The 26,079-nt window shown below is 44.5% G+C and overlaps 1 protein-coding gene across 1 annotated transcript; it reads right to left on the bottom strand.

Annotated features, from left to right (window-relative positions):
* Positions 1–12,967: 12,967 nt before the first annotated feature.
* On the bottom strand, positions 12,968–23,904 carry LOC132540810 (ERV-BabFcenv provirus ancestral Env polyprotein-like). Its single transcript, XM_060198997.1, has 3 exons — positions 23,651–23,904; positions 13,896–14,936; positions 12,968–12,978 (listed from the first exon to the last, which is right to left on the bottom strand). The coding sequence occupies exons 2-3, from the start codon at positions 14,872–14,874 to the stop codon at positions 12,968–12,970; spliced, it is 990 nt and encodes a 329-aa protein (XP_060054980.1). The 5' UTR covers positions 14,875–14,936; positions 23,651–23,904.
* Between the last annotated feature and the right edge of the window lie 2,175 nt (positions 23,905–26,079).

The following is a 26,079-nucleotide window of genomic DNA, read 5'->3' as shown; positions in this document are numbered from 1 at the left end:
AAAGAAAGAAAGAAAGAAAGAAAGAAAGAAAGAAAAGAAAGGGTGGTCTGGGAGGTGAAGCAGTGATAAAGTTTTGGACTCTCAAGCACAAGGTCACAAGTTCGATCTCCAGCAGCACATGAGCCAGAGTGATGTCTGGTTCTTTCTCTCTCCTACTATCTTTCTCATAAATAAATAAATAAAATCTTTTAAAAAATTTTTAAAGAAAGAAAGAAAGAAAGAGAAAAAGTGGCCACCAGGACTGGTGGATTTATAGTGCTGGCACCAAGCCCCAGCAATAACTCTGGCAGCAAATAAAAAATAAAATAAAAAGACATTTAAAAATAGAAATCAGGCTGAGGAGAGGATGCAATGATAGAAAGTAGGGCTGGTATGAGTAAGGGTCCAAGTTCAGTTCCTTGGCACTGAATGTGCTAAGGAATATGCTCTCTGTTCTCTGTCTCTCTCTCTCTCTCTCACTTGCTCACTCTCATTTATAAATAAATCCTATTAAAAATAAAATCTGGGGGTGAGGGTAGATAAATTCCAAGGTCTCAGGTTCAATCTCCTGAACCACCATAAGCCAGAGCTAATCGGTGCTCTGGTATTACATCTCGAGCCCAGACAGTGGCAGACCTGGTTAAGTGCACACATTACAGTGTGCAGGGTCCCAGGTTCAAGCCCCTAGTCCCCCGACCTGCAGGAGGAAAACTTCAGGACTGGTGAAGTATGTCTGCAGATGTCTCTCTGTCTCTTTCCCTCTCTATCTCCCTCTCCTTTCTCAATTTCTCTCTATCTCTATCCAACAATAAATAAATTAAAATTTCAATAAAAGGAAAAAAATAAAATTAAATAAAAATAAAATCCGGTAAAATGTTTTCTTTTTATTTATTTACTAGAAGCTTTAATTATCTGAGCAGCTGGGAAGGTGGTGCAGTGGTGGAGCACAGGGCTTGCAATCATAAGGCCCTAAATTTCATTCCCTGGCACCGCATATGCTAGAGTGCTACTCCTGAGTCTCAGTCTTTCTCTTGCTAGCAAATAAATGTTAACAAAAATAATTTTAATAAGTAATATATTTTACTAATTTTATTTTTTTTATTACTTATGTTTATTTGCCCCGGCCTGCAGGGTTATCAACGGAAACCTAGGGTAGGGGGCGAGAGAATGGAGGGGACAAGAGACACGAAGAACGAGAGCAAGACAGGAGGTCTGATCAAGCTCTGAAAATTTTATTTTGCAGCCGCAATATAAACACAAACAATGAGGAAGTTCTGCTAAGGTAGTGGGGGAGGGAGGTGGGTGAGCGACTTCCCAAACGCTAGATGGTAATCTCAGTTCCAATGGTCAGAATGTCCTCTCACCGGCTATATGAGAGACTTAGCTAAGGCCTTGGCCTCTGGCATTTAATTATTCCTTTTTGTTGCCCTTGTTGTTTTATTGTTGTATTTATTGTTGTTGTTGTTACTGATGTCGTTGCTATTAAGATAGGACAGAGAGAAATGGAGAGAGGAGGGGAAGAGAAAGAGAGACACCTGCAGACCTGCTTCACCACCTGTGAAGCGACTCCCCTGCAGGAGAGGAGCCAGGGGCTCAAACCGGGATCCTTCTGCCGGTCTTTACGCTACCTGTACTTAACCTGCTGCACTACCACCCGATTCCCTATTTTATTTTATTTTATTTTATTTTATTTTATTTTATTTTAATGAGAAAGATAAATACAGAGAGACCAGAGCACTGCTCAGCTCTGGTTTATGGTGGTGCTGGGGATTGAACCGGGGATCTCAGAGCCTCAGACATGAAAGTCATTCACATCAACATTATGCTGTCTCCCCAGCCTGATATAATTTTATGCAATATATACTTTTGTAAAAACTAAAGTGTGAAATAAATAATAAATAAATGATAAATTACAGGCTGAGGAAATAACATAATGGTTATTCAAAAAGCCACTCATGCCTGAGGCACGGAAGATCCCAGGGTTCAATCCCCAGCACTGCCATAAAGCAGAGATGAGCAGTGTTCTGAAGAATTAAAAAAAAAAAAAAAACACAAACAATAAAGTGCTATCAAAAATATTCCTAGGGGCCAGGCAGTGGCACACCTAGTTAAGTGCACATATTACAGTGCACTAAGACCAGGGTTCAAGCCCCAGTCCCTACCTGCAGGGGGTAGTAGCTTCACTAGCGGTAAAGCAGTGTTACGGGGGTCTCTCTCTCTCTCTACCTACCCTTCCCTCTCAATTTCTCTGTCTCTAGCCGATAAATAATTTTTTAAAAAAGAAAAAGAAAATTCCTAAAACTGTGGGCCGGGTGGTAGCGCAGTGGGTTAAATGCACATGGCGCAAAGCGCAAGGACTGGTAAAGATTCCGAGGCCCCTGCAGGGGGTTTGCTTCACGAGCGATGAAGCAAGTCTACAGGTGTCTTTCTCTCCCCCCTCTCTGTCTTCCCTTCCTCTCTCAATATCTCTCTGTCTTATTCATCAACAGTGACAGCAATAACAACAACAACAATGATAAACAAGGGCAACAAAAGGGGGGAAATGGCCTCCAGAAGCAGTGGATTCATAGTGGAGGCACCGAGCCCCAGCAATAACCCTGGAGGCAAAAAAAAAAAAAAAAAATCCTGTGGTCTGGGAGGTGGCACAGTGGTAAAGCTTTGGACTCTCAAGCATGAGATCTGGAGTTCAATCTTCGGCAGCACATGTGCCAGAGTGATGTCTGGTTCTTTCTCTCTCCTCTTATCTTTCTCATAAATAAAATCTTTAACAAAAAAATCCTAAAGCAAATGAGGGAGACAGCATAATGGTTATACTTTCATGCATGATACTGTGAGGTCCCAACAAAGGCAGAATGTAGACTTGACCTTTTTCAGTTGCTCTGAATCTTAAACGTGCGATTTCACTAAATTACCTTTTCTCATTCAACTGAAAAACATTCAATTGAGTGTGGGAGACAACATAGAAGCAAAGCTCCCAGGGAGTTGGGCGGTAGCCAGCGGGTTAAGCGCATGTGGTGCAAAGCGCAAGGACCGGCATAAGGAGCCCCCAGCTCCCCACCTGCAGGGGTGTCACTTCATAAGCGGTGAAGCAGGTCTCCAGGTGTCTCTCTTTCTCTTCCCCTTTCTGTCTTCCCCTGCTCTCTCCATTTCTCTGTCCTATCTAACAATGACGACATCAACAAAACAACAATAACAACTACAACAACAATGAAAAGCAATGAGGGCAACAAAAGGGAAAATAAATATAAATATATATACATATAATAAATAAATAAATAAATAAGAAGCAAAGTTCCCTCCACAACATTACTATAGCACATCCCATAGGCACAAACCTGGATCCCAAGCATAGTCCTTGAATTTTGAGAAATGAGAAAAGTCAGGCAGAGAAATATGGTTATGCTCATAGGTCTCAGGTTCAATCCTCTGTATCACCATAAAACAGAGTTAAGCAGTGCTCTAAAAGAAAAACAAGATGCCTGCCTCCATGGGTGGCCAACACTATATCGTTTCTTCTCCAAAACAGAAGATTCCGGGTGCATCTGGGTGACAAGTCTAGCAGATGGAGACTTGTCTCAAGTGGCCTCCCCCAGGGATCTGTTCTGGCTCCTACGCTATTTAATATTTACATCAATGACCTCCCAGAAACTTCTTCAAGGAAGTTCATCTACGCCGATGACATCTGCTGTGCAACTCAGGCATCAAAGTTCGACATCCTCGAGGAAACACTCACGAAAGATATGTCTCTGATATCTGATTACTGTAAAAAATGGCGACTAATCCCTAGCACTGCAAAAAACGGTATCATCTGTTTTCCATCTACACCATGCCTCGGCCTCGCTCGTGAGCTTAATGTGCAGCTTGGCGATACGAGAATCCGGCATGAAGCCCAGCCAGTCTATCTTGGCGTTACTCTCGATCGCACTCTGTCATTTCACAAACATCTCATAAAAACTGCAGCAAAGGTGGGCGCGAGGAATAACATCATTGCAAGACTGGCCAGCTCCTCATGGGGCGCGAGCGCTTCCACACTACGATCATCCTCTCTGGCATTATGCTATTCCACTGCAGAATACTGTGCCCCAGTATGGTTCCGTAGCCCCCATGTCCACTTGGTCGATTCCAAATTATATTCCTCCATGAGGATAATTTCTGGAACCATCCGTTCCACCCCGGTTCCATGGCTGCCAGTTCTCAGCAACATCGCCCCGCCAGATATTCATCGGGAGGCGGCATCATCTAAGTTCATTTCCCACGTCTACGCTCGACCGGACCTGCCAATATACGCGGATATCTTCGCCCACCCTGTCCAACGCTTGACGTCTCGTCACCCAATCTGGTCCCCTATGCCTACACTGAACTTCTCTGTTCCAGTCTCTTGGAAACAGAGTTGGCAGTCAGCTGAGGTCAAGAACAAACACCTCATCACAGACCCCTGCAAGCGTCAACCCGGCTTTGACCTAGCACGTTATGATTGGGCCCTCCTCAATCGCTATCGAACAGGCCATGGCCGGTGCGCCGCTATGTTCCATGGGGAGCCAGAGACGACCCGAACTGCCCCTGCGGCTACAGACAGACTATGACCCACATAGTCAACGACTGCCACCTCTCCAGATTCAAAGGCGGTCTCGAAACTTTACATCAGGCTCAACCTGACTCTGTTGACTGGCTACGGAAGAAGGGCAAACGCTAGAAGAAGAAAGAAAAACAAAAGAGAGAGAGATAGAGAGAGAGAGAGAGAGAGAGAGAGAGGAGTCTGACACAAAGCTGTACAAAGAATAGAAATTATATTTAGCTAAGGAAAGAAAAAAAATTACTGGAGAGCTGGGTTTATCATACACATAGTTCAGGTTCAAGCCTCTCTGCCACTTAAAGGTGCTGTGATCATGACAGAAGTCCGAATGCTGTAGCCTCTCTCCCTCCCATTCTCTCTATCTCTCTGGAAAAAAAAAAATGGGGCAGGAATAGACAGCATAATAGTTATGCAAACAGACTTCTTGCCTGAGGCTCTAAAGTTTCAGGCTCAATTCCCTGCACCACCATAAGCCAGGGCTGAGCAGTGCTCTGGTGAAAGAAAGAAAACGAGAGAAAGAGAGAGGAAGGAAGGAAGGAAGGAAGGAAGGAAGGAAGGAGGGAGGGAGGGAGGGAGGGAGGGAGGGAGGGAGGGAGGGAGGGAAAGAGGAAAAAAGAAAGAAAGAGAGAAGAAAGGAAGGAGGGAATAAAGGGAGAAAGAAATGGCTGGAGAATGGTAAAGTAATAACATGTAAGGCCCAAATTCACCCATTCCCCAAAAAGAAAAGATACATATTGCAGACTTGCCTTACAGTGAGTAAAAGGGGTTTCCCTAAGCTGCACACACATTTTTATTCATTATTACTATTATATATTTTTTTAACCAAAGCACTGCTCAGCTCTGACTGATAGTGGTGTGGGGCACTGAACCTGGAACTTTGGATCCTCAGGCTTGAGAGTCTCTTTGCATAACCATTATGCTGTCTACCCCCACCCCCCCCACATTTTTATGCACCTTGCGAGGGGGGAGGGGACTGTTTGGGGGCAGCAATTAAGCACAATTAACAAACAAAGTACAGGGAGCCAGGAGGCGGCACACCTAGTTAAGCACACACATTATGGTGCACAAGAACCCAGGTTCAAGCCTCTGGTCCCTACCTGCAAGGGGAAAGGTTCACAGGTGGTAAAGCAGGGCTGCAGGTGTCTCTCTGTCCCTCTCCTTCTCTACTTCCCCATTACCTCTCAATATCTCTCTGTCTCTATTCAATAATAAGTAAATTAAAAAAAAATTTTTTTTAAAGGAACAAAGTACAGCATTGGTCTATAGGGGCAGATATTAAGCTCAGTTGTGTTGTAGGATAAACACACTGTGTTGTGAGCCTGGGGTCTGTAAGACATGGGTAGAAATTTGAAAAAGAAAGGTGATTGCTTGATTTCACTTATTATTGATTGATTTAGATAAGCAGGCACTATTGTACTGTTGTATTGTATCGTATTATTCCCATTGCTCAGGCAACTTAACTAAGACACAGTAGCCGTGAATGTCAGCCCTTTACCAGAACCAATGGTAAGAGGGAACTCTCCACCTGGGCACTATTTTATCTAAAAATTTTTTTGCTCACCATCTATGCCCCCTCAGACTTTATTGGACAAGCCTCTGATTCAACCTGAAAATGTGTCCATAAATATCAGCAAGTACTTATACCCAAAAGTCTCTGGTTTCACTTTTATAAAATCTACTTTCTAATGTCTTTTTACCTTTTTTTTCACTAGTCTCTAGTCTTCATCTCTCGCCCATCTTATCTTTGTTTGTTTGTTTGTTTGTTTCCCAGTCAATCACCAGCTTCTGGGAAGTACAGGTTTTGAACCTGAAAACTCTGAAAAGGTCTTTCTCTCTCCGAGTCCACAGACAGAGCCACTACTCTAGCCAGACTTTATGCTGGATCTTCTTCTCAGTGGAGGTCAGGAATCTTTTCTCCCCACGTGCTCTATGCACATGCTGTGTAGCAAAGGCATTCCTCCTCCCTGGGTTCCCCATCCCTCTAGCTTACCTGCCTCAGGGCCAGGCCAGAAGCCTCTCCATTTGGAAATTGGATCTACTCTCAAGAGTATCACCCTGAGGGTTACAGGGGCTGTGTGTGTGTGTGTGTGTGTGTGTGTGTGTGTGTGTGTGTGTGTGTGTGTGTGTGTGTGTTTTACCAGAGCACTTCTCAGCTCTGGTTTATGAATGTGTAGGCAGATTAAATTTAGGACTTTGGAGCATCAGGCATGAGAGTCTCTGCAAAACCAATTATGCTATCTCCCTGGCCCTAATAACCACTCTGGTTTTTTTTAATATTTATTTATTCCCTTTTGTTTCCCTTGTTTTTTGTTGTTGTAGTTATTGATGTTGTTGTTGTTGGATAGGACAGAAAGAAATGGAGAGAGGAGGGGAAGACAGAGAGGGGGAGAGAAAGATAAACACCTGCAGACCTGCTTCACCTGAGGTGAAATGATTTCCCTGCAGGTGGGGAGCTGGGGGCTCGAACCGGGAACTTTAATCTGGTCCTTGCGCTTTGCGCCATGTGCGCTTAGCCCGCTGCACTACCGCCCAACTCCCAACAAATTTTTTTAAAAAGTATTTGTGTTTTATTTATTTATTTTGGACAAAGAGAGGAATCAAGAAAGTGGGAAAAGAGAAAGAAGGAGAGAGAGAGATCTCTGAAGCACTGCTTCACCATTTGTGATGCTTCCCTCCTGCAGGTGGGAGTCAGGGGTGTAAACCCAGGCTTTTGTGCATTATAATATGTACTCAACCAGGTGCACCACCACCTGGGCCCAGACAGTTTATATATATATAATGTGCTCATCTCTTTTTTTTAATATTTATTTTATTTATTTATTCCCTTTTGTTGCCCTTGTTGTTTTTTTATTGTTGTAGTTATTATTATTGTTGCTGTCATTGTTGGATAGGACAGAGAGAAATGGAGAGAGGAGGGGAAGACAGAGAGGAGGAGAGAAAGATAGACACCTGCAGACCTGCTTCACCGCCTGTGAAGCGACTCCCCTGCAGGTGGGGAGCCGGGGTTCGAACCGGGATCCTTATGCCGGTCCTTGTGCTTTGCGCCACCTGCGCTTAACCCGCTGCGCTACAGCCCGACTCCCATGTGCTCATCTCTTAATGAGTCAGAGATCAGAGCACTGCTCAGCTATGCTTATGGTAGTGCTTGTGTTTGAACCTGGGACCTTAGTCTCAGGTATTAAAGTCTTCTGCATCACCATTATGCTGTTTCCCTTGGTAACAGTTTTTAAGAGATTTTGAAGGAAATATGCTGAGGCCTGATCCCTACCCTCACATAAAGAACTTGTCTCGCTGAAACAGACTGAAGGCGATGTGTTGGGAACAAGCAGACTGACCTCACTCAGACAGGAAAAAAACTATCTTATTCCTGCCTGCACCAGACATATCCAACCAGAAATACACCTGAATAGATCGTTAATCTAAGACTATCAACACCTCCCATGTGAGAAATAACTCTGAACCAAGACACTATAATAAGCCCACCAGCCTCCTATAATAAGCCCACCAGGACAACCTCCTAAACACCCTGGCTGGGTTCCCTCAGTTCCCTGGCCAGAGCTCTCAGAACTACCCCTGGCTACTCCAGGTGGGCTTCTCAAGCTCTCCCCTGGCTACATATTCAAACGTTCCTTTGTCTGCACACCTGACTCTCCTTGCCTCATTTGTGTCCCATATTTCTTTTTTTTTTTTAACCTATTTATTTATTCATGAGAAAGACAGGGAGGAGAAAGAAAGAACCAGACATCACTCTGGTACGTGTGCTGCAGGGGACTGAACTCAAAACCTCATAGTTGAGAATCCAATGTTTTATCCACCATGTCACCTCCCAGACCACATATCTCATTATTTCTGCTTCAGAGTCCAACGCTTTATCCACTGTGCCACCTCTCTGACCTCCCTCATATTTCTAAGAGATGTTTCCTAAGGATCCTTTTACTCTTTTCTGATGACTGTCTATTGTTTGTCATTGTTGTTGCTGCTGTTTTACCAGGGTACTACTCAGGTCTGGATTATGGTAGTACCAGAGTTTGAACCTGGAATCTTGGAGCCTAAGTCATATAAGTCTGTTGCATAAACTACTGTGTTACCTCCTCCAGCCAGATATTCCATATTACAATTATTATTATTACTATTACCATTACTATTGCTACTATTCTACTACTTTTTCTTCTCCTTCTATTTTTAAGATTTATTTATTCACAGTGCAGAGAGAGGAAGAGAAAGAACCAGAGCATCACTCTGGCACACCGGCACATGCAAACCCAGGACCTCATGCTTGAGAGTCCAACAACCTTATCCACTGTGCCACCTCCCTGGCCAGTGATTCTCAACAATGCTGACCCCCCCCAACCCCCTACTGCCACTAACATAAGCACAAGTGTATTACACAGGATGTGTATTTCATTGTGCACCCCATAGTACTGTTGAGGGACAGGAAGTACCCGGAGGGCACCACTCAGAAAATGGGAGTGGTGACAGGTATGGCTTGGAAAGATGGAGACAGGACTTGGGTGTTAAAAGCTAGACCTGTGAGCCTCTCACTCTCTTTTCTGTTCAGATCATCATGTAAGTACTAACTCTTATCCTTCACTCTCTCTTTCTTTCTCATGTCTAACGTGAATGTTCTCAATTTTCTTGAATAAAATTTAAAATTCCTGAAAATCATGCTCTCTCCTCAATTCTTTGTTGAGATAACGTGTGACAAACTTTGTAAATGTTGGGGAAGCAAGTATTGGCCCCCTTTCTCTAAGAACAATTCAATTTATTTCCTATCTTAATGTTTTCCTGGCTCCTTTTTATTCTCCTTCCTGCCCTTCACTTGGTGGTTATTTCTTAATTTGTTTATCCTATAAAGTCCCCATAACCTTTACCGAGTGTTGTCTTACTCTCTCCCCTGTGCATAGCTGGCCAGAAGACAGTACAAATATGTCTTCAGTTATGTTCTCTCCCCTGCCCTCTAATTTTTATTATGGTACACGATACAGTACACTTTTTTTTCATTTTTTAATTAATTTCTTTATTATTGGATAGAGACAGAGAGAAATTGAGAGGAGAGGGAGAGGGACAGAGAGACACCTGCAGCCCTGCTTCACCACTCATGAAGCTTTCCTCCTGCAGGTGGGGACCAGGGGTTTGAACCTGGGTCCTTGTGCATTGTAATGTGTGAGCTTAACCAGGTGCACCATCTCCTGGCCCCGATACAGTACACTTTTAAAAGACATTTTAATGTTTAAAAACTATGCAGATGGGGCTGGGGAGATAGCATAATAGATGCGCAAAAAACTTTCATATCTGAAGCTCCAAGGTTCCTGGTTCAGTCCCCAGCACCACCATGAGCTAAAGATGAGTGGTGTTTGGGCCTTTCTCTCTGTATCTGTCTCTCTCATTAAGTAGGAGAAAGAGGAGGAAAAGCAGTGATAGTAAATGTGGCATTAAACTATCTATAGACATCTGACAAGCCCACCACCAACACAGCACCCAGCCTGAAATAGTGGGAGGGAAAGGGGGGTGCTCCTAATTTATTGACAGATTGTTTTATCCACCAGATTTTGGGAACTTTCAATGAGGACAACCTGTAAAATGCTCAGAGGACACAAGCTTGCCTCTATAATGTTTCTGTGCAAAGTGCAGAAGTCACAGAAGTGCCTGAATGCTACATGAAGCCCAACACTATCCCACTATTCTCAGATCCAGGAGATCTGCTTTGCTACTGGGTGAGCCTGTAGTCAGAAGCCAGAAAACACTCTCAATCAACAACACAAAACAACCCCCCCCCAGGAATGTCAGTCTTTCACACAGAACTAAGTCTACAGCTTTTTTATTGTTGTTGTTAATGTTAATCAATTTACATTACATTGAAACATTTGGGAATTTTTAGTGTTTTCCAAAACTAGGTGTGAGCCTTGAACTAAAAACGACAATATACTTAATTTCACTTACATATCTGTAGCAAAATATACAAGACTAAACTGAGAAAATACTGGAAATGAAGGAACTTCCAGATAGTGTTTGTATTTAGAATTCCTTGAAATATGGTGCATGGTGATATGCTGGGAGACCTTCATTACCTGACATTTAAGCAATGTGTTTTTCAGAAGTAGGTTGGACAACATTACTAAATGGAAGGATTCCATCTTTCCCTTTGCAAAGGGTTGGCTTTGTATTGAAAATATAGTCACAGTTCTGCAAGAAGTATGTCTGGGTGGTGGTTTCCTTTGCTGTGCAGACACTTTTCAATTGAATGTAATCCTGTTGTTTTATTTTTGTTTTTGTCTTCCTTGAATTGGGCTTAAGACATTCAAGTGAAGGAAGTAAACTGCAAGTAACATGGCAGGCTCCAAAAACTGCAGAAACAAGACAGGCCTAAGTTTCGAGGAAAACAATTCTCAGAATTCAGGACGGTTGCTGGAAACTGAACCCATGACCATGAGTCAATAGGAACAAAGAAAGCTAAGCATTAAGAAAGGCATCTCCGGAGAGACAGAGACCTTTAAACATTTCCCCACATTTCCCCCATGTGTGTAAAGAAGATAACTGCAAGACCGAACTTGTCACGCTACGCTTACCTATATATACCCTGTAGTGCTGGGGTTCGAGGTCGAGCACCTGGAACAGCTGTGTCTGTGTCCGAGCACAGTCTCGACCCTAGCCTGACTAGCAATAAAGACTCTGCTTTTGCATCACTCTCGCCTCTTGGTGTCTTTCTTGGATAACCGGACCCAACAGAAGATGCCCATAAAATTTAGATGGAAAAGATGCCAATGTTTTCTCTCTCTCTCTCTCTTTAATATTTTATGTATTAGTAAGAAAGATAGGAGGGGAGAGAAAGACCCAGCCATCACTCTGGTACATGTGCTGCCAGGGAATGCACTCAGGACCTCATGCTTGAGAGTCCAATGATTTAACCACTATGCCACCTCCTGAACCACTGCCAATATTTTCCTCTAGTTCTTGGTCCATTCAGAGTTTACTTTTTGTGTGTGGTGAAATGTAGTGGTTCAATTTCTTCTGAAGTTTCAACCCAATTTTCCCAACACCATTTACTGAAGAGACACTCCTTTTTCCATTTAATAGTTTGGGCCCCCTTGTCAAAAATTATCTGATAGAGACAGAGATAAATTGAGAGGGGCAGGGAAGATAGGCAAAGAGACAGAGATACCTGCAGCCATGCTTTACCACTCATGAAGCTTTCCTCCTGTAGGTGTGGACCAGGGGCTTGAACCTGTGTCCTTGTGCACTATGTGTGTGCTTAACCACCTCTTTATTTATTGATGAGAAATATAGGAGGAGAGAGAGAAAAAGAACCAGACATCACTCTGGTACATGTGCTGCCAGGGACTGAATTCGAGACCTCATGCTTGAGAATCCACTACACCAACTCCCAGATCACAATAAGTGCTAATGTTTTTCTTTTTTTTTTATTTCTTTATTGGGGAATTAATGTTTTACATTCAACAGTAAGTACAATAGTTTGTACATGCATAACATTCCCCAGTTTCCCATATAACAATACAACCCCCACTAGGTCCTCTTCATGGACCTGTATTCTCCCCACCCACCCACCCAAGAGTCTTTTACTTTGGTGAGATACGCCAATTACATTTCAGGTTCTACTTGTGTTTTCCTTTCTGATCTTGTTTTTCAACTTCGGCCAGAGAGTGAGAACATCCCATACTCATCCTTCTGTTTCTGACTTATTTCACTTAACATGAATTTTTCAAGGTCCATCCAAGATCATCTGAAAACGGTGAAGTCACCATTTTTTACAGCTGAGTAGTATTCCATTGTGTATATAGACCACAACTTGCTCAGCCACTCATCTGTTGTTGGACACCTGGGTTGCTTCCAGGTTTTGGCTATTACAAATTGTGCTGCCAAGAACATATGTGTACACAGATCTTTTTGGATGGATGTGTTGGGTTCCTTAGGATATATCCCCAGGAGGGGAATTGCAGGGTCATAGGGTAGGTCCATTTCTAGCCTTCTGAGAGTTCTCCAGACTGTTCTCCACAGAGGTTGGACCAATTGACATTCCCACCAGCAGTGCAGGAGGATTTCTTTGACCCCACACCCTCTCCAGCATTTGCTGCTGTTACCTTTTCTGATGTATGACATTCTCACAGGAGTGAAGTGGTATCTCATTGTTGTCTTTATTTGCATTTCTCTGACAATCAGAGACTTGGAGCATTTTTTCATGTGTTTCTCGGCCTTTTGGATCTCTTCTGTGATGAATATTCTGTCCATGTGCTCCCCCCATTTTTGGATGGGGTTATTTGTTGTCTTGTTGTTGAGTTTGGCAAGCTCTTTATATATGTTGGTTATTAAACTCTTGTCTGATGTATGGCATGTAAAGATCTTCTCCCATTCTGTGAGGGGTCTCTTGGTTTGGGTAGTTGCCCCGGCCTGCGGGGTCTATCAACGGAGACCTAGGGTAGGGGGCGAGAGAATGAAGGAGACAAGAGACACAAAGAACGAGAGCAAGACAGGAGGTCTGATCAAGCTCTAAAAATTTTATTTTGCAGCCGCAATATAAGCACAAACAATGAGGAAGTTCTACTAAGGTAATGGGGGAGGGAAGTGGGTGAGCAACCTTCTAAACAGCTAGATGGTAATCTCAGTTCCAATGATCGGAATGTCCGCTCTACCTATAAATGTTTTTACTGGCTACTTTCAGGATGTTTTGTAACTTTTTATATGAGAGACTTAGCTAAGGCCTTGGCCCCTGGCATCTCCTCCCCTTTTACAATTTAATTGAGGCGGGAAAATGAGGGTGAGAAATAGGAGACCTCATCAACAGATGAGTGGGCATTAACCAGAGGGGAGAAGTATTGAATTGATTGCTCCCGCAGGGTAAATATAGAACTGATCCTCCTGCATCTCATACGGCTCTTGATGTCTTTTGGGGAGGAGAGGCAGAGCCTTTATCTTTTTGGTGGGGAAACCTCACAGCAAGGGTTCTGAAGACCTACACCAACCTATATGCAAATCAGGTTTGCTTCATGGGGGACTCAGAGGCGGACTATAGGGTCCTCCCCCTGTGGCGCTTAGCCTTGCACCCCTTAACAGTGCCTACGCCATGCCAAGGCTGGCGTGCATAAATCTGAGTTTTATGCAGCTCCTAAAGGAGGTCTGTCATCCTCAGGTTCAGCCAAGCCTCTGTCAGCCAAATCAAGTCTGTGGTAATATATTTGTAAGGGTTTCGATGCCAAGGAGTCAATTTGTTGTTTTATAAAGCCAGTAATCTTATTAAAAATAAAGGGCCCCAAGGTAATCATTAACAAAAGACTAATCAAGGGTCCCATAAGGGGCATCAAAAGGGAGAACATGGAGGATTTCCACCAACTATCAGCGGCAGCAGAAAATTTTTGTTTTTGTAATTCAACACTAAGCTTGTGTAACTGCTGAACCTGGGTCTCCACTAAACCAGACTCATTAACATAAAAGCAGCACTCTGCTTTCAAAAACAAACAGGTGCCACCCTTTTCCGCGGTCAGGAGATCCAAAGCTCGCTGGTTCTGTAAGGCAACTTGGGCAAGGGAGGTTAGTTTTCTCTGTAGGGAGGCCAAAGATTCAGCCGAGGCTTCCACTGCCAGTGAGAATTGTTGAGAGAGCTTAGCAGTGGTAAGAAGGGAGTGACCCAAGGCGCCTCCAGCCAGACCAGCAGCCACAACGGATGTTGCAAGAGAAACACCAGCCACTAAAGGAAGAAAAACAGCCCGTTTTGTTCTAGGGGATGAGGGGCTGTCCCTACCTAAATACTCAGCAGGGGTAAGCAGGGTCAACTGGGGTACTAAGGTAACTGGAAGGCATAACAATCTCTCATCTATTTGGCTAGAAAGATTTTTAAAAAGGGTATTGTTACACCAAAAGAAAAACCCATCAGGAGCAATAAGATCTGCGGCAGGTGAGGTAGTCTGATTGCACAACCTAGTACTAGCATTGGAATAACAAAACCTAAATTGTTCTTGTTCAGGAGCTAGGAACAAAGAAACTTCAAAAATGGGAGAAAAGGCCTTACTAGATGTATCAGAAGTATTTAATGAGGTGGGATATGGAACTGCCGTCAAAGGGGGACGTCCTAATACGGCACAAAGAAAACATGCAGAAACATTGCCAAGGCCAGTGATATTGGCAAGCACTAGGCCTTCTCTTAATAGAGATAGCCAGGAAAAGGGGTGGTGTGTAGATAAAACTGAGAGCTGTGTATTTAGCTCCTTCTCATGTGTTTGAATTTCAGCATGAAGGGTTGTTTGAACTTGAACAAGAGCACGCCAAATATAAATACGGCTGCTAGGCCAGGTTTCATCTTTAGTTATATACATGGCTCCTTTGACTGGCGTGGTCCAGCGGGAATCCCAGGGATCCCAAACAACCCACGTATAGCCTATAGAGGAGCGAAAAAAATTATGGCTATTATAGGGAAGCTGGGCAATAACTTCATTACTTTTTAGGGTCCTAACATTATGGATGTTACATGATTTATAGGGGCAGCCCAAATTTTCTTCAATCCATCTATCTGTGCAATAGGAATTATGTTGGTCGAACAAAAAGCACAGGGCAGGGGCAACCTTTCCGGGTTGTGCCTTAAAATCTGTAAAATTTAGCAAAATGGCAGATTGGCACCCTTGAGGTGGGCAATCAGCCATGGCTAAAAGATGACCATAATTTTGTGTTTTAGCATAGTTGGTGTAGTTTTCTGTCAGGAAAAATCGCCAAGCAAACAGGGAGGTGGCTCCTTTCTTGTCAGGTGCTATTGTAGGTGTCCATTGGCATAAGAGGACCACCCACAGGAACACTGTCAGTATTTTGAATCCAATCATTTTCCTGAAAAAGAGAAAGGTAAATTTTCTCAAGGAGAAGATTGCTCCCTGGATTCATTTCTATTATTAATTAGTTTTATCAGCCTTTCTGGCAGCCATCTGGCTGATCCTTCCTTGGTGTCATAAATACAGGCCAAACCTCTCCCCCATATGAGGACTGGATCTGGGCCATTCCATTTGAAAGTGAGAGGGTCTTTCCACATAACTGTGGCATAATCTTTATTTGTCTCAGGGTGCCAGAGGTGATCAGCAGCAGATTTGCCATGGGCATTTAAATTTAGAAAGTTAATAACAAACAAGGCATGATGAAGAATATTTCTAGGGGACCGCTTCTGAGGGTATAATTCCCCTCTCTTTAATTTATGGAGAGAATTTTTTATAGTTTGGTGGGCACGTTCAACAATGCCCTGTCCTTGAGGATTATAAGGAATGCCAGTAATGTGTCTAATTTGTAACTGGTGGCAAAATTCTTGAAATTTTGTCCAGTATACCTGGTAATATTATCAGTTTTAATAGTTTTGGGCTTGCCTATGACAGAAAGGCAATTTAAAACATGGGCTATAACATTTTTAGAAGCTTCTCCAGTATGTAAAGAAGCAAAGATAAATCCACTAAAGGTATCTATAGTTACATGAAGATATTTAAGGTTGCCAAATTCAGGAACATATGTAACATCCATTTGCCATATTTCATTTGGAACCAAACCTCTGGGGTTAACACCCAGGTGGGGGTGGGTAAAAGTGTGACACAGGCGGGACACTGTTTAACAATTTGACGAGCCTGTTCATGAGTGATTTTAAAGAGTACGCAAAGGGTCTGAGCATTTAAATGATGTAAAACATGACTCTTTTGGGCTTGATCTACAGAACCTATCAGTACTGGAAAAGTCAAGCGGGTGACAGCATCTGCACAAGCATTTCCCTTCGAGAGGGGGCCAGGCAGATCGGAATGAGCATGAAGGTGTCCGACAAAAAAGGGGTGACATCTAGAGGCGATCAATTTTTGAAGCTGAGAAAAAAGAGGGGTGGCATTTGTGGAGGGTTTAATATAGGAAACCGTCTCAAGAATGGAAACCGAATGAGCAATATAGGCACTGTCAGTGTACAAATTAAAAGGATGATTTATTAATTTTTGAAAAACCTGTATTATTGCAAAAAGCTCAACAAGTTGAGCAGATTTGAAGGGGGAGCAAATAGAGGCGGCCTGTCCATCTATAACAAAAGTGGCCATTCCATTGGAGGAACCATCAGTAAATACTAAGCAGGCGTTTGACAAAGGGTGGGGGAAGTGCACTTTGGGAAGATGAAGGGATGAACCTTTGCAAACTGAAGTAGTTTGTCAGCAGGATAATGATTATCAATTTCTCCCAAAAAGGAGGAGCAAGCCATGGGCCACTCGTCTGTGGTTTGCATGAGCCATTTTAATTGACTTTTGGAATACGGTATGATTATTTTTTCAGGATCTTTACCAAAGAACTGGTGACTCTGTTCGCATCCTGAAAGAATAAGCTCAGCAACCAGGGAGGTGTAGGGAGCAAGTACTTTAGGGGGGGAAGCTGGAAGATAAACCCAAAGGACAGGGCCACGCTGCCAAAACACTCCTGTAGGTGTATGTGAGGTGGCACAAATGACAAACAGAAGTGGTGTTTCATAGGAAATAAAGGAAACTCCCTGTTTCTGAATGTCTTCTTCTACCAACCATAAAGCGCACGTAGCTGCAGGGGTCAAGGAGCGGGGAAAAGAAGGGTTGGAATCTCCTTTAAGAATTTCAAAAAGTGGCCTAAGTTCTCCAGTGGTAAGCTTAAGGTATGGCTTAATCCAATTTATGTCACCCAACAGTCTTTGAAAATCATTAAGAGTTTTCAAGTGGCCTACTTGAAGCTGAAGTTTTTGGGTAACAATTTTTTTTATGGCAAAGCTCAAAGCCTAAATAAAAATAAGGGTCTTGAAGCTGAATTTTATCAGGGGCCAACCTGGAGTCCCCTATCTGCCAATTTTTGTGATAGTTCTAGACAAGAGTAAAGTAGTTGGGTACCGTCAGGTCCTGCTAAAAGGACGACATCCGTATAGTGAATAATATAGATAGAAGGCCACAAAATGCGAAAGGGATCAATCACTTGTGCCACAAACTTTTGACATAGCATTGGACTATTAGCCATACCCTGAGGGAGGACCCACCACTGAAAACGTGACATAGGCCCCTTAAAATTAGGAACTGGCAGGCTAAAGGCAAACCGCTATCTTCAGGGTGTAGGGAAATGGTGAAAAAGCAATCTTTAAGATCAACAATTATCTTGAAAAACCCCGTAGGGATGGCCACAGGGGTAGGCAGTCCAGGCTGTAAGGCCCCCATAGTAAACATAGTTTTATTAATCTCTCTCAAATCTTGTAACAGTCTCCACTTGCCAGATTTTTTCTTAATAACAAAAATAGGAGTATTCCAAGGGGAGGTGGTAGGCTCAATATGGCCAGCGGCAAGTTGTTCCTGTACTAACTCTGTCGCCACAGCCAACTTTTCAGAGGTCAAAGGCCATTGATCAACCCACACAGGCTTATCAGATTTCCAAGTAATTTTGTCTGCATGGGGTACAGGAATGTCAACAGCCATCAGGGTAAAATTTCTCTCCCTAATCCAGAATGGTCATTCTTTTTAACCACCAAAATAGGTTCTTTTATTCCCTGTGAATATTTTCCTAAACCTTGTCCAGGGCGGAAGGCCTGTTTTAACATTTGGCGGGTAACAATTTCATTTGGGCTACACATGATAAGATTTAGCTGGGCAAGGATATCTCTTCCCCAAAGATTAACAGGCAGGCCAGGCACAATGTAAGGTTGAACAGTGCCAGTATTACCTTCCTCATCTGTCCATGTAAGGACCTTGGAACTTTGCTGTGGGTTGGAGGTTTGTCCAATGCCTTTAAGATGAGTCATGGAGGCTGTGAGGGGCCAAGAAGAAGGCCAATCCTTGTCAGAGATTACCGTGGCATAGGCTCCAGTGTCTACAAATCCTTCAAAGCTTTTACCATCTAGTTTTAATTTGAAGAGGGGTCTATCTTGAGTAATTTGTTGGACTCAGTAAGCATCTGAAGAGCCAAAATTACTGATGCTTCTGAATTTTTTGAAAAAGTTTTGATTAGGATGAGTAAGGGGAAATAATAGCAGCTAAGCAATTCTCTGTCCTGATTTTATGGTTAGGGGGCCAGAAGTGGACGAAGCCAGAATTTTTATTTCTCCTGTATAATCATTATCAATTACTCCTGGGGAGACATTTAGACCCTGGAGAGTTGAACTACTGCGGCCAAGAAGGAGTCCAAAAGTACCAGAAGGTAGGGGCCCCAAGACTCCAGTATGTAGGACCTGAACTCCCATTTCGGGTGTTAATATTGTGTTGGTGGAGGAACAGAGGTCCAATCCTGCGCTGCCTGTAGTGGCTCGGGGGAGATTGGCGACGCCTGAGTCTGAGGAGTTGGCATTTGGGGGACAAACCTGACACCTCCAGAGGTTTGTCTCATGTTTGGGACCAGGAGATGGCCCCTCTGGAAGTTTCCCTGTTTTGGGAGGAGAGTATTACTGTGGGCATCTGTCTGAGAGCGGCACTCTGAGGCCCAGTGCCTTCCCTGTCGTATGCTTTACATTGGCTTGTTCTAGCCCTCCCCCTCCAAGAGAATTGGATGAGTCCTGTTAATTTCGCGGGCCTGCTTGGCCCCACCCCAAGGGACCCTGGGAGAGGGTTCCGGAGTCCGAGAGTTCCTGAGTTCCCCAGTGACAGAGTTCCTGAGTTCCGGAGTTCAAGAGTGCGAGGGTGCGAGAGTTTCTGAGTTCGAGAGTAAGGGAGAGGATTCCTGAGTTCCAGAGTAAAAGAAAGAGTGCTTGTGCCGCCGCAAAGAGACAGCAGAGTTCTGTTTGGTGATTAGTTTGTCTTAGTTTGTGAATCGTTGTTCCTGAATAAAGAAATACAGCTTCCCTGCCCAGCCGTGTGTCCGCGAGTCTCTGTTCACCACTGCGAAGCTAACCCGCCCGGCTAGAGCCTTAGAAAATTTTAACAACAAATGGCGCCCAAGTGGACCTGACCTGCGCATCTCTCAGATAAGTAAAGACAATTGGCTACCTATGCACTATGGCCTTCTCTTCTGCTTGTGAAGAGATCTCCAAAGGCCTCTGTTCTTTCTTCATGAGACTGTTTTGCTGTTTCTGGAACATTTATCTCTGGACCACTCTGTGGTTTCCACTCGCTCGGGCAAACTCAGAACAGCCAGTGGGAAGAGCCAGCGGGCTGGAGGCGAGGCGCGGAGCTGCCATTTCCACCTGGTTAAACAGCCAGCCAGCCGGCTGCACCCAGACAACCCCGCGCACCGCGCCCGCAGCCCCGCAGCCCCGCAGCCTGCAGGAGGCCTACGCCAGCACACAAAAGCCCCAGGAGCCCAATGCCAACATGCTGGAGCCCTATGCCAAAACGCAAGAGCCCGATGCCTCCACGCTAGAGCCCGAGGCCAACACGCAGGAGTCGGCTCTCCACCGCGTGGCGCAGGACACTGGACGCGTGATCCCTCCACGCTGCTCGGCCACTGCAAACAGGGCAGCAGACATGGCAGGGCCATGGGGCAGGGCCGCGGCGGCCTATCATGGCCGCCACCCCTGGGCACCTAGGCTCACGCCTTCTGCAAAGATGGCCTGCCTGCCCTCTTTCTATGAATTCTGGAACCATCCCGGGCCTCCCGGACCCCCGGGCTCCCTGCCGAAACTGGGCACACGAGATCTCCAGCCGCCGGTCCGGTCTGAAGACAGACAAGCTGGAGTACGCAGAGATTTGTGCAGAGATCACAACCTGCAATTCCTAGAAGTGGAGCTGCGCGGGAAGCCACCTCCGGATGGTGAACCCCCCCTAACAACTAAGACAATATAGATTTAAATTCGTGTTTAAAATGACATGTCTTCGTAACAAAGGTTTCTCTCCTCGTGTATTAATGACTATGTTTATGTGTATGTTTAAAGTTTGGTAAACAGTAGCTTTAAGGCTAAATTCTTACTAGTCAAAGATAAATGAAAAAGGTTTTCAACGTAATTCTCATAAAGATAAAAATTAACTTACATTTAAAGTCTGAGGTAAAAATTAGTTAACAATCAATATATTTCAACTAAGTTGGTCTAAACAAAAGGTTAAATAGACTTGTTGATATGTAAAACACTACCTTCTCTATTAGAAATGGTAGATCGCACAATGGCTATGCTAATTATTCTCATGCCTGAGGTTTCCTCTCCGGCCCACACCTAGGGTGTGTCTCCATCTTGAATGGGTGTAACAAAAGGTTAAAAGACGTTGTTGATATGTAAAAGTCTCAAATTCCTTCTCTATTAGAAATGTTAGATCGTGCAGTAGATATGCTAATAACAAGTTTTGTTTCATAGTAAGTAAGTTGCAGCCAGCTGCCTTTGGGACCCTAGGCCGTTCCCCGCCCCCATGCAAATGCCCGTCGAGGCAAGTAGCCCCCCAGAGGCAAGAAATGTTTTTTTTTTTTTCAGATATGGCCCCCTCAGGCCTTCCCTTGGCAACATGCTGGTTTTGGTTATATATGTTTCTGTTCACCCCACACCCTTGATACTATAGTCATTTAGTTAAAAAGAAAAGGGGGAATTGTCGTATGCTTTACATTGGCTTGTTCTAGCCCTCCCCCTCCAAGAGAATTGGATGAGTCCTGTTAATTTCGCGGGCCTGCTTGGCCCCACCCCAAGGGACCCTGGGAGAGGGTTCCGGAGTCCGAGAGTTCCTGAGTTCCCCAGTGACAGAGTTCCTGAGTTCCGGAGTTCAAGAGTGCGAGGGTGCGAGAGTTTCTGAGTTCGAGAGTAAGGGAGAGGATTCCTGAGTTCCAGAGTAAAAGAAAGAGTGCTTGTGCCGCCGCAAAGAGACAGCAGAGTTCTGTTTGGTGATTAGTTTGTCTTAGTTTGTGAATCGTTGTTCCTGAATAAAGAAATACAGCTTCCCTGCCCAGCCGTGTGTCCGCGAGTCTCTGTTCACCACTGCGAAGCTAACCCGCCCGGCTAGAGCCTTAGAAAATTTTAACAACACTTCCCCGCTTGCATCGGGGGCATAGAGTGATGGGGAGTGGATGAGCTGTTTTTGGGGCTGTGCACTCTCGGGAGAAATGTCCTCGCTGTCTACAATTAAAGCAAGTCTTAGGCTGACCGCCTTGTGTAAAGTCTTTAAGGGCAGCGCCAATAGCCAGTCCCATCGCATGGGCAGACCCAATGCCCGTGCATAGTTTGATATAATTAGAAAGGTCAGCACCTCAGCGATGGGGGCATATGGCAGCCTGACAGGCAGGGTTTGTGTTTTCAAATGTGAGATGTTTAACAAAGGCACTTTCATTTTCATCTTGGCCAACGAGTCTTTCAGCCGCGTCAGTAAGTCGGCTGATAAAACTACTATAGGGCTCATCAGGACCTTGGCAAATCTTAGCAAGAGAAGCGGTCACCGACTCCTTATGGGGGAGCCATTTCCAGGTTTTGAGACCCGCACACTGAATCTGAGCCAGAAGACCTGGGGGGAATTGGGCCTGTCTTTCATTGGTATCCTAAGGGCTCCTTCCTAAGAGTTTTTCTCTGGTCCATTTCTTTGAAGCTTTGCTTTCAGAATTACGGAGAGCTATTTCCCTGCAGTTTTCAGCAAATTCAGTCTTCCAAAGCATATAATCACCCCACCCCCGTTAGGGTGGCACGAGCCAGAAAATACCAATCATTGGGCACAAGCCACCGTTCACTCAAATTTTCAATCAGGGATAAGGTAAAAGGAGCCATCAGGCCATAATTGGTTACTGCCATTTTTTAGATCTTTTACATGTTTAAACCCTAGACGGCGATATTGTTGATTTTTTACAGCGTCTCCCTCACTCTCTGAGCCCCTGCGAACTTCATTCTCATCATCGGAGGCTCTGTTGTCAGAGCGAGCTGCCCCCTCATTGTCTTCCCCTTCCGAGGAGTTATCCTCTCCCTCGGAGGGGGAGGCATGGGTCTTATTTGTGCTATCTAGAGGAACAGTAGATCTGCTCCTAGTGACAGGAAAGGCCAAGACAGGTTTTTGAGATTTTGGTTTTGCTTTAGCCTTGGGTGGGGCGGGCGGTGGAGAGAGGGAAGTTAGTGCCAAATCAAGAGCCCGCAGTTCTTTAACTAATTGCAAATGCTCTCGTTTTTCTTCTATTAATTTTCTGAGGGAAGCTGTTTTTTGTGCTAGTTGAGTTTTAGCCTTGGTGGTATAGTCAGTAATATCGGCCAAGTCAAGGACGGAAGCACAAAACAGAGGGGCGGTGCCGTAGGGAGGTGGTCTGGACAAAGAAGAGCATAGGGGTGTCCGGTCAGGATTATGATATTTGACCGCCTCTTCATCAAGGGATAAGGTCTCTTCAGGAGAAAGACTATCATCAGGCCCATCTTTGGCGGGGGGGGGGGGGGAGTTCCTAAGGTTGTCAAAGAGGGGTAAATCTTAACAGGAGGGGACTTAGCAGGTGCCGTTTCAATCATGGCGGCCTCAGGGATGGGGTCTCCTGAATCAGACATGGGAATAGACACAGACTCACAAACAGAAGGTGGCCGGGAGTATCGCTGTAAGATTTTTTCTCCCTCTCTCATGACTCCCTGTACATCAGGACAATATTTATAGACTTTTGAGTATATCATTTACTAAATTCCAATAAGAAAAAGCCTGAACTGGAATCTTTTCTGGACCAAAGGTCTCATAAAAATCTTTTAAACAGTTTCCTACTCTGGCCCATCTTTTTTCATCAATAGTCCCCTCAAAGGGGAACCATGGTCAGCGAGGAAGCAATTACAGAAGCCAGACCTTCTACCTTCTGCAACCCTCAATGACCCTGGGTCCATGCTCCCAGAGGGATAGAGAATGGGAAAGCTATCGGGGGAGGGGGTGGGATATGGAGATTGGGCGGTGGGAATTGTGTGGAGTTGTACCCCTCCTACCCTATGGTTTTGTTAATTAATCCTTTCTTAAAAAAAAAAAAAATGGAAAAAGTTGGCCACCAGGAGCAGTGGATTCATAGTGTAGGCACCAGCTCCAGCGATAACCTTGGAGGCAAAATAAATAAATAAATAAATAAATATTAAAAAAAAAAAAAGGGGAACCATGGGCAAACATCGCTCACAAAATCAAAAAACTTCTTGAGATCCTTTTTCTTAACCCTAGTTCCTCGTGTCTTGAGGGACTCTTTGAGGCCCCTAAGAAACAAATCATGTTTACTCAATGCTTGTCCCATAATTGCGTCACTCTTTCTTACCTTAAAACAGATCAGTCTCACAGACAGGAGATTCTGTGGCGATCACAGTGCGGATCTTCACTTACTTCTTGGTTGAAGCGGTGGTCCTATGCTTCGTGGTCGACCAGTGGAGAGCGACGTTCTCTCGGACCCCAGACCCAAAAAGGCCCCACGTTGGGCGCCAGGTGCCCCGGTCTGCAGGGTCTATCAACGGAGACCTAGGATAGGGGGCGAGAGAATGAAGGAGACAAGAGACACAAAGAACTAGAGCAAGACAGGAGGTCTGATCAAGCTCTAAAAATTTTATTTTGCAGCCGCAATATAAGCACAAACAATGAGGAAGTTCTGCTAAAGTAGTGGGGGAGGGAGGTGGGTGAGCGACCTTCCAAACAGCTAGATGGTAATCTCAGTTCCAATGGTCAGAATGTCCGCTCTACCTATAAATGTTTTTACTGGCTACTTTCAGGATGTTTTGTACCTTTCTATATGAGAGACTTAGCTAAGGCCTTGGCCCCCGGAAGGTAGTGGTCTCTTTTGCTGTACAGAAGCTTTTTAATTTTATGTAGTCCCATAGGTTTATACTTGCCTTAGTCTTCATTGTAATTGGATTCATTTCATTGAAGATGTCTTTAAAACTTATGCGGAAAAGAGTTCTGCCAATATTTTCCTCTAAGTATCTGATAGTTTCTGGTGTAACATCCAAGTCCTTGATCCACTTGGAATTTACTTTTGTATTTGGTGAAATACAGTGGTTCAGTTTCATTCTTCTGCATGTTTCAACCCATTCTTTCATTTGTTGAAGAGACTCTGCTTTCCCCATTTAATAGTCTGGGCCCCTTTGTCAAAGATTAGATGTCCATAGGTGTGGGGCAAGTGCTAATTTTTAAGTTGATAATTTTACATGGCCCCAGGTAGATAAAATGTTCCCCACCCCCAGTTTAAGGGAACTGAGTTTGCTGGAAGAGGGGTAGAGATTTGAATCCCTTTTGTTACTATAATTGTTTTAGCATTCTCACTGTCACTACAAAAGACTTCCTGCTGTGCTGGGGAGATAGCATAATAGTTATGCAAAAGAACTTTCTGTCTGAGGGACTAAAGCCCCAGGTTCAATACCCTGCACTATCATAAACCTGAACAGAGCAATGCCATGGAAAGAAAGAAAATACTTAAGGCTGCCATTTCAAGTCAAGGCCTATCTTTTCTGCACTTGGTTTCAAAACTAACCAGTAGTAAACATCATAGAGAAAATTGAAGACATGGTCCAAAATAACTAGCCTGAACTCTTCAAAACCCTTAAGGTCATGAGGTCAGAGAATAGAGGCTCTGAATCCAATTAACACTGTCACAGAGGCGTGGTGTTAATCCAAGGTCTCTAAGGGGGCCCAGGGACAGAAAAAAACCTTTCCCTTTTGCTATAAAGGGCTGCACTATTGCAACTGGTGCAATTCAAATGTCTGTTGAGAATGTAATAGCAGTGTATCAACAGTCACTGCCTAATTTTTATAATTGCTATGTACTTATGTAGGAAAATATCCTTGAATAAAAGGCAACTTACTCTCAAGATGGTCGATGCCACAGAGCCCCAGAGGCTAGATGGCCGACACCATGGAACCCAGAGGCAAGATAGTCGACTGGACAGAGCCCCAGATGCAAGATGGCCAATGCCACAGAACCCAGAGGCAAGATGAACAACACCATGGAGCCCCAGGGGCAAGATGGCTGACGGAATGGATACCCAGAAGCAAGATGGCCAAGGCCACTGAGCTCCAAAGGCAAGATGGACGATGCCATAGAGCCCCACAGGCAAAATGGCTGACACTCGGAGACAAGATGCAAGATGGCTGAAGGGACAGATCCCAGAGGGAAGATGGTCAATGCAAGGGAACTTAGAGCCAAGATGGCAACACCATGGTGGCCAGAGGAAAGATAGCAGATGGGATGGAGCCTGGGAGGCAAGATGGCCAATGCCATAGAGACCCAGAGGCAAGATTGCCAATGGGACAGAACTCCAGAGGCAAAATGACCAATGCCACAGAACTTAGAAACAAGATTGCCAAAGCCATGAAGCCCAAGGAGCAAGATAGTCAATGGGATGGAGCTCCAGAGGCAAGATGGCCAACTCCACGGAGCCCCAGAAGCAACATGGTTGATGCCACATAACCCAGAAGCAAGTTGGCTGATGCATGGAGCCCAAGAGGCAATATGGCTGACACCATAGCCCCAGAGGAAAAATGGCCTACATATCAGAGCCCCAGAGGCAATATGACCAATGCTACAGAACCCAGAGGCAAGATGGCTAATGTTACAGAGCCCCAGAGGCAAGATGGCCAATGCCACAGAACCCAGAGGCAAAATGGTTGATGCCACAGAGCCCAAGAAACAAGATGACTGAAGGTACAGTTCCCCAGAGACAAGATGGCTGACGGAACAGAGCCCCAGAAGCAAAATGC

The sequence above is a fragment of the Erinaceus europaeus genome, chromosome 10, assembly GCF_950295315.1.
Source record: "Erinaceus europaeus chromosome 10, mEriEur2.1, whole genome shotgun sequence".
Taxonomy (NCBI): domain Eukaryota; kingdom Metazoa; phylum Chordata; class Mammalia; order Eulipotyphla; family Erinaceidae; genus Erinaceus; species Erinaceus europaeus.
The sequence above is the reverse complement of the archived record's forward strand: the minus strand, read 5'-3'. Positions and strand labels throughout refer to the sequence as shown.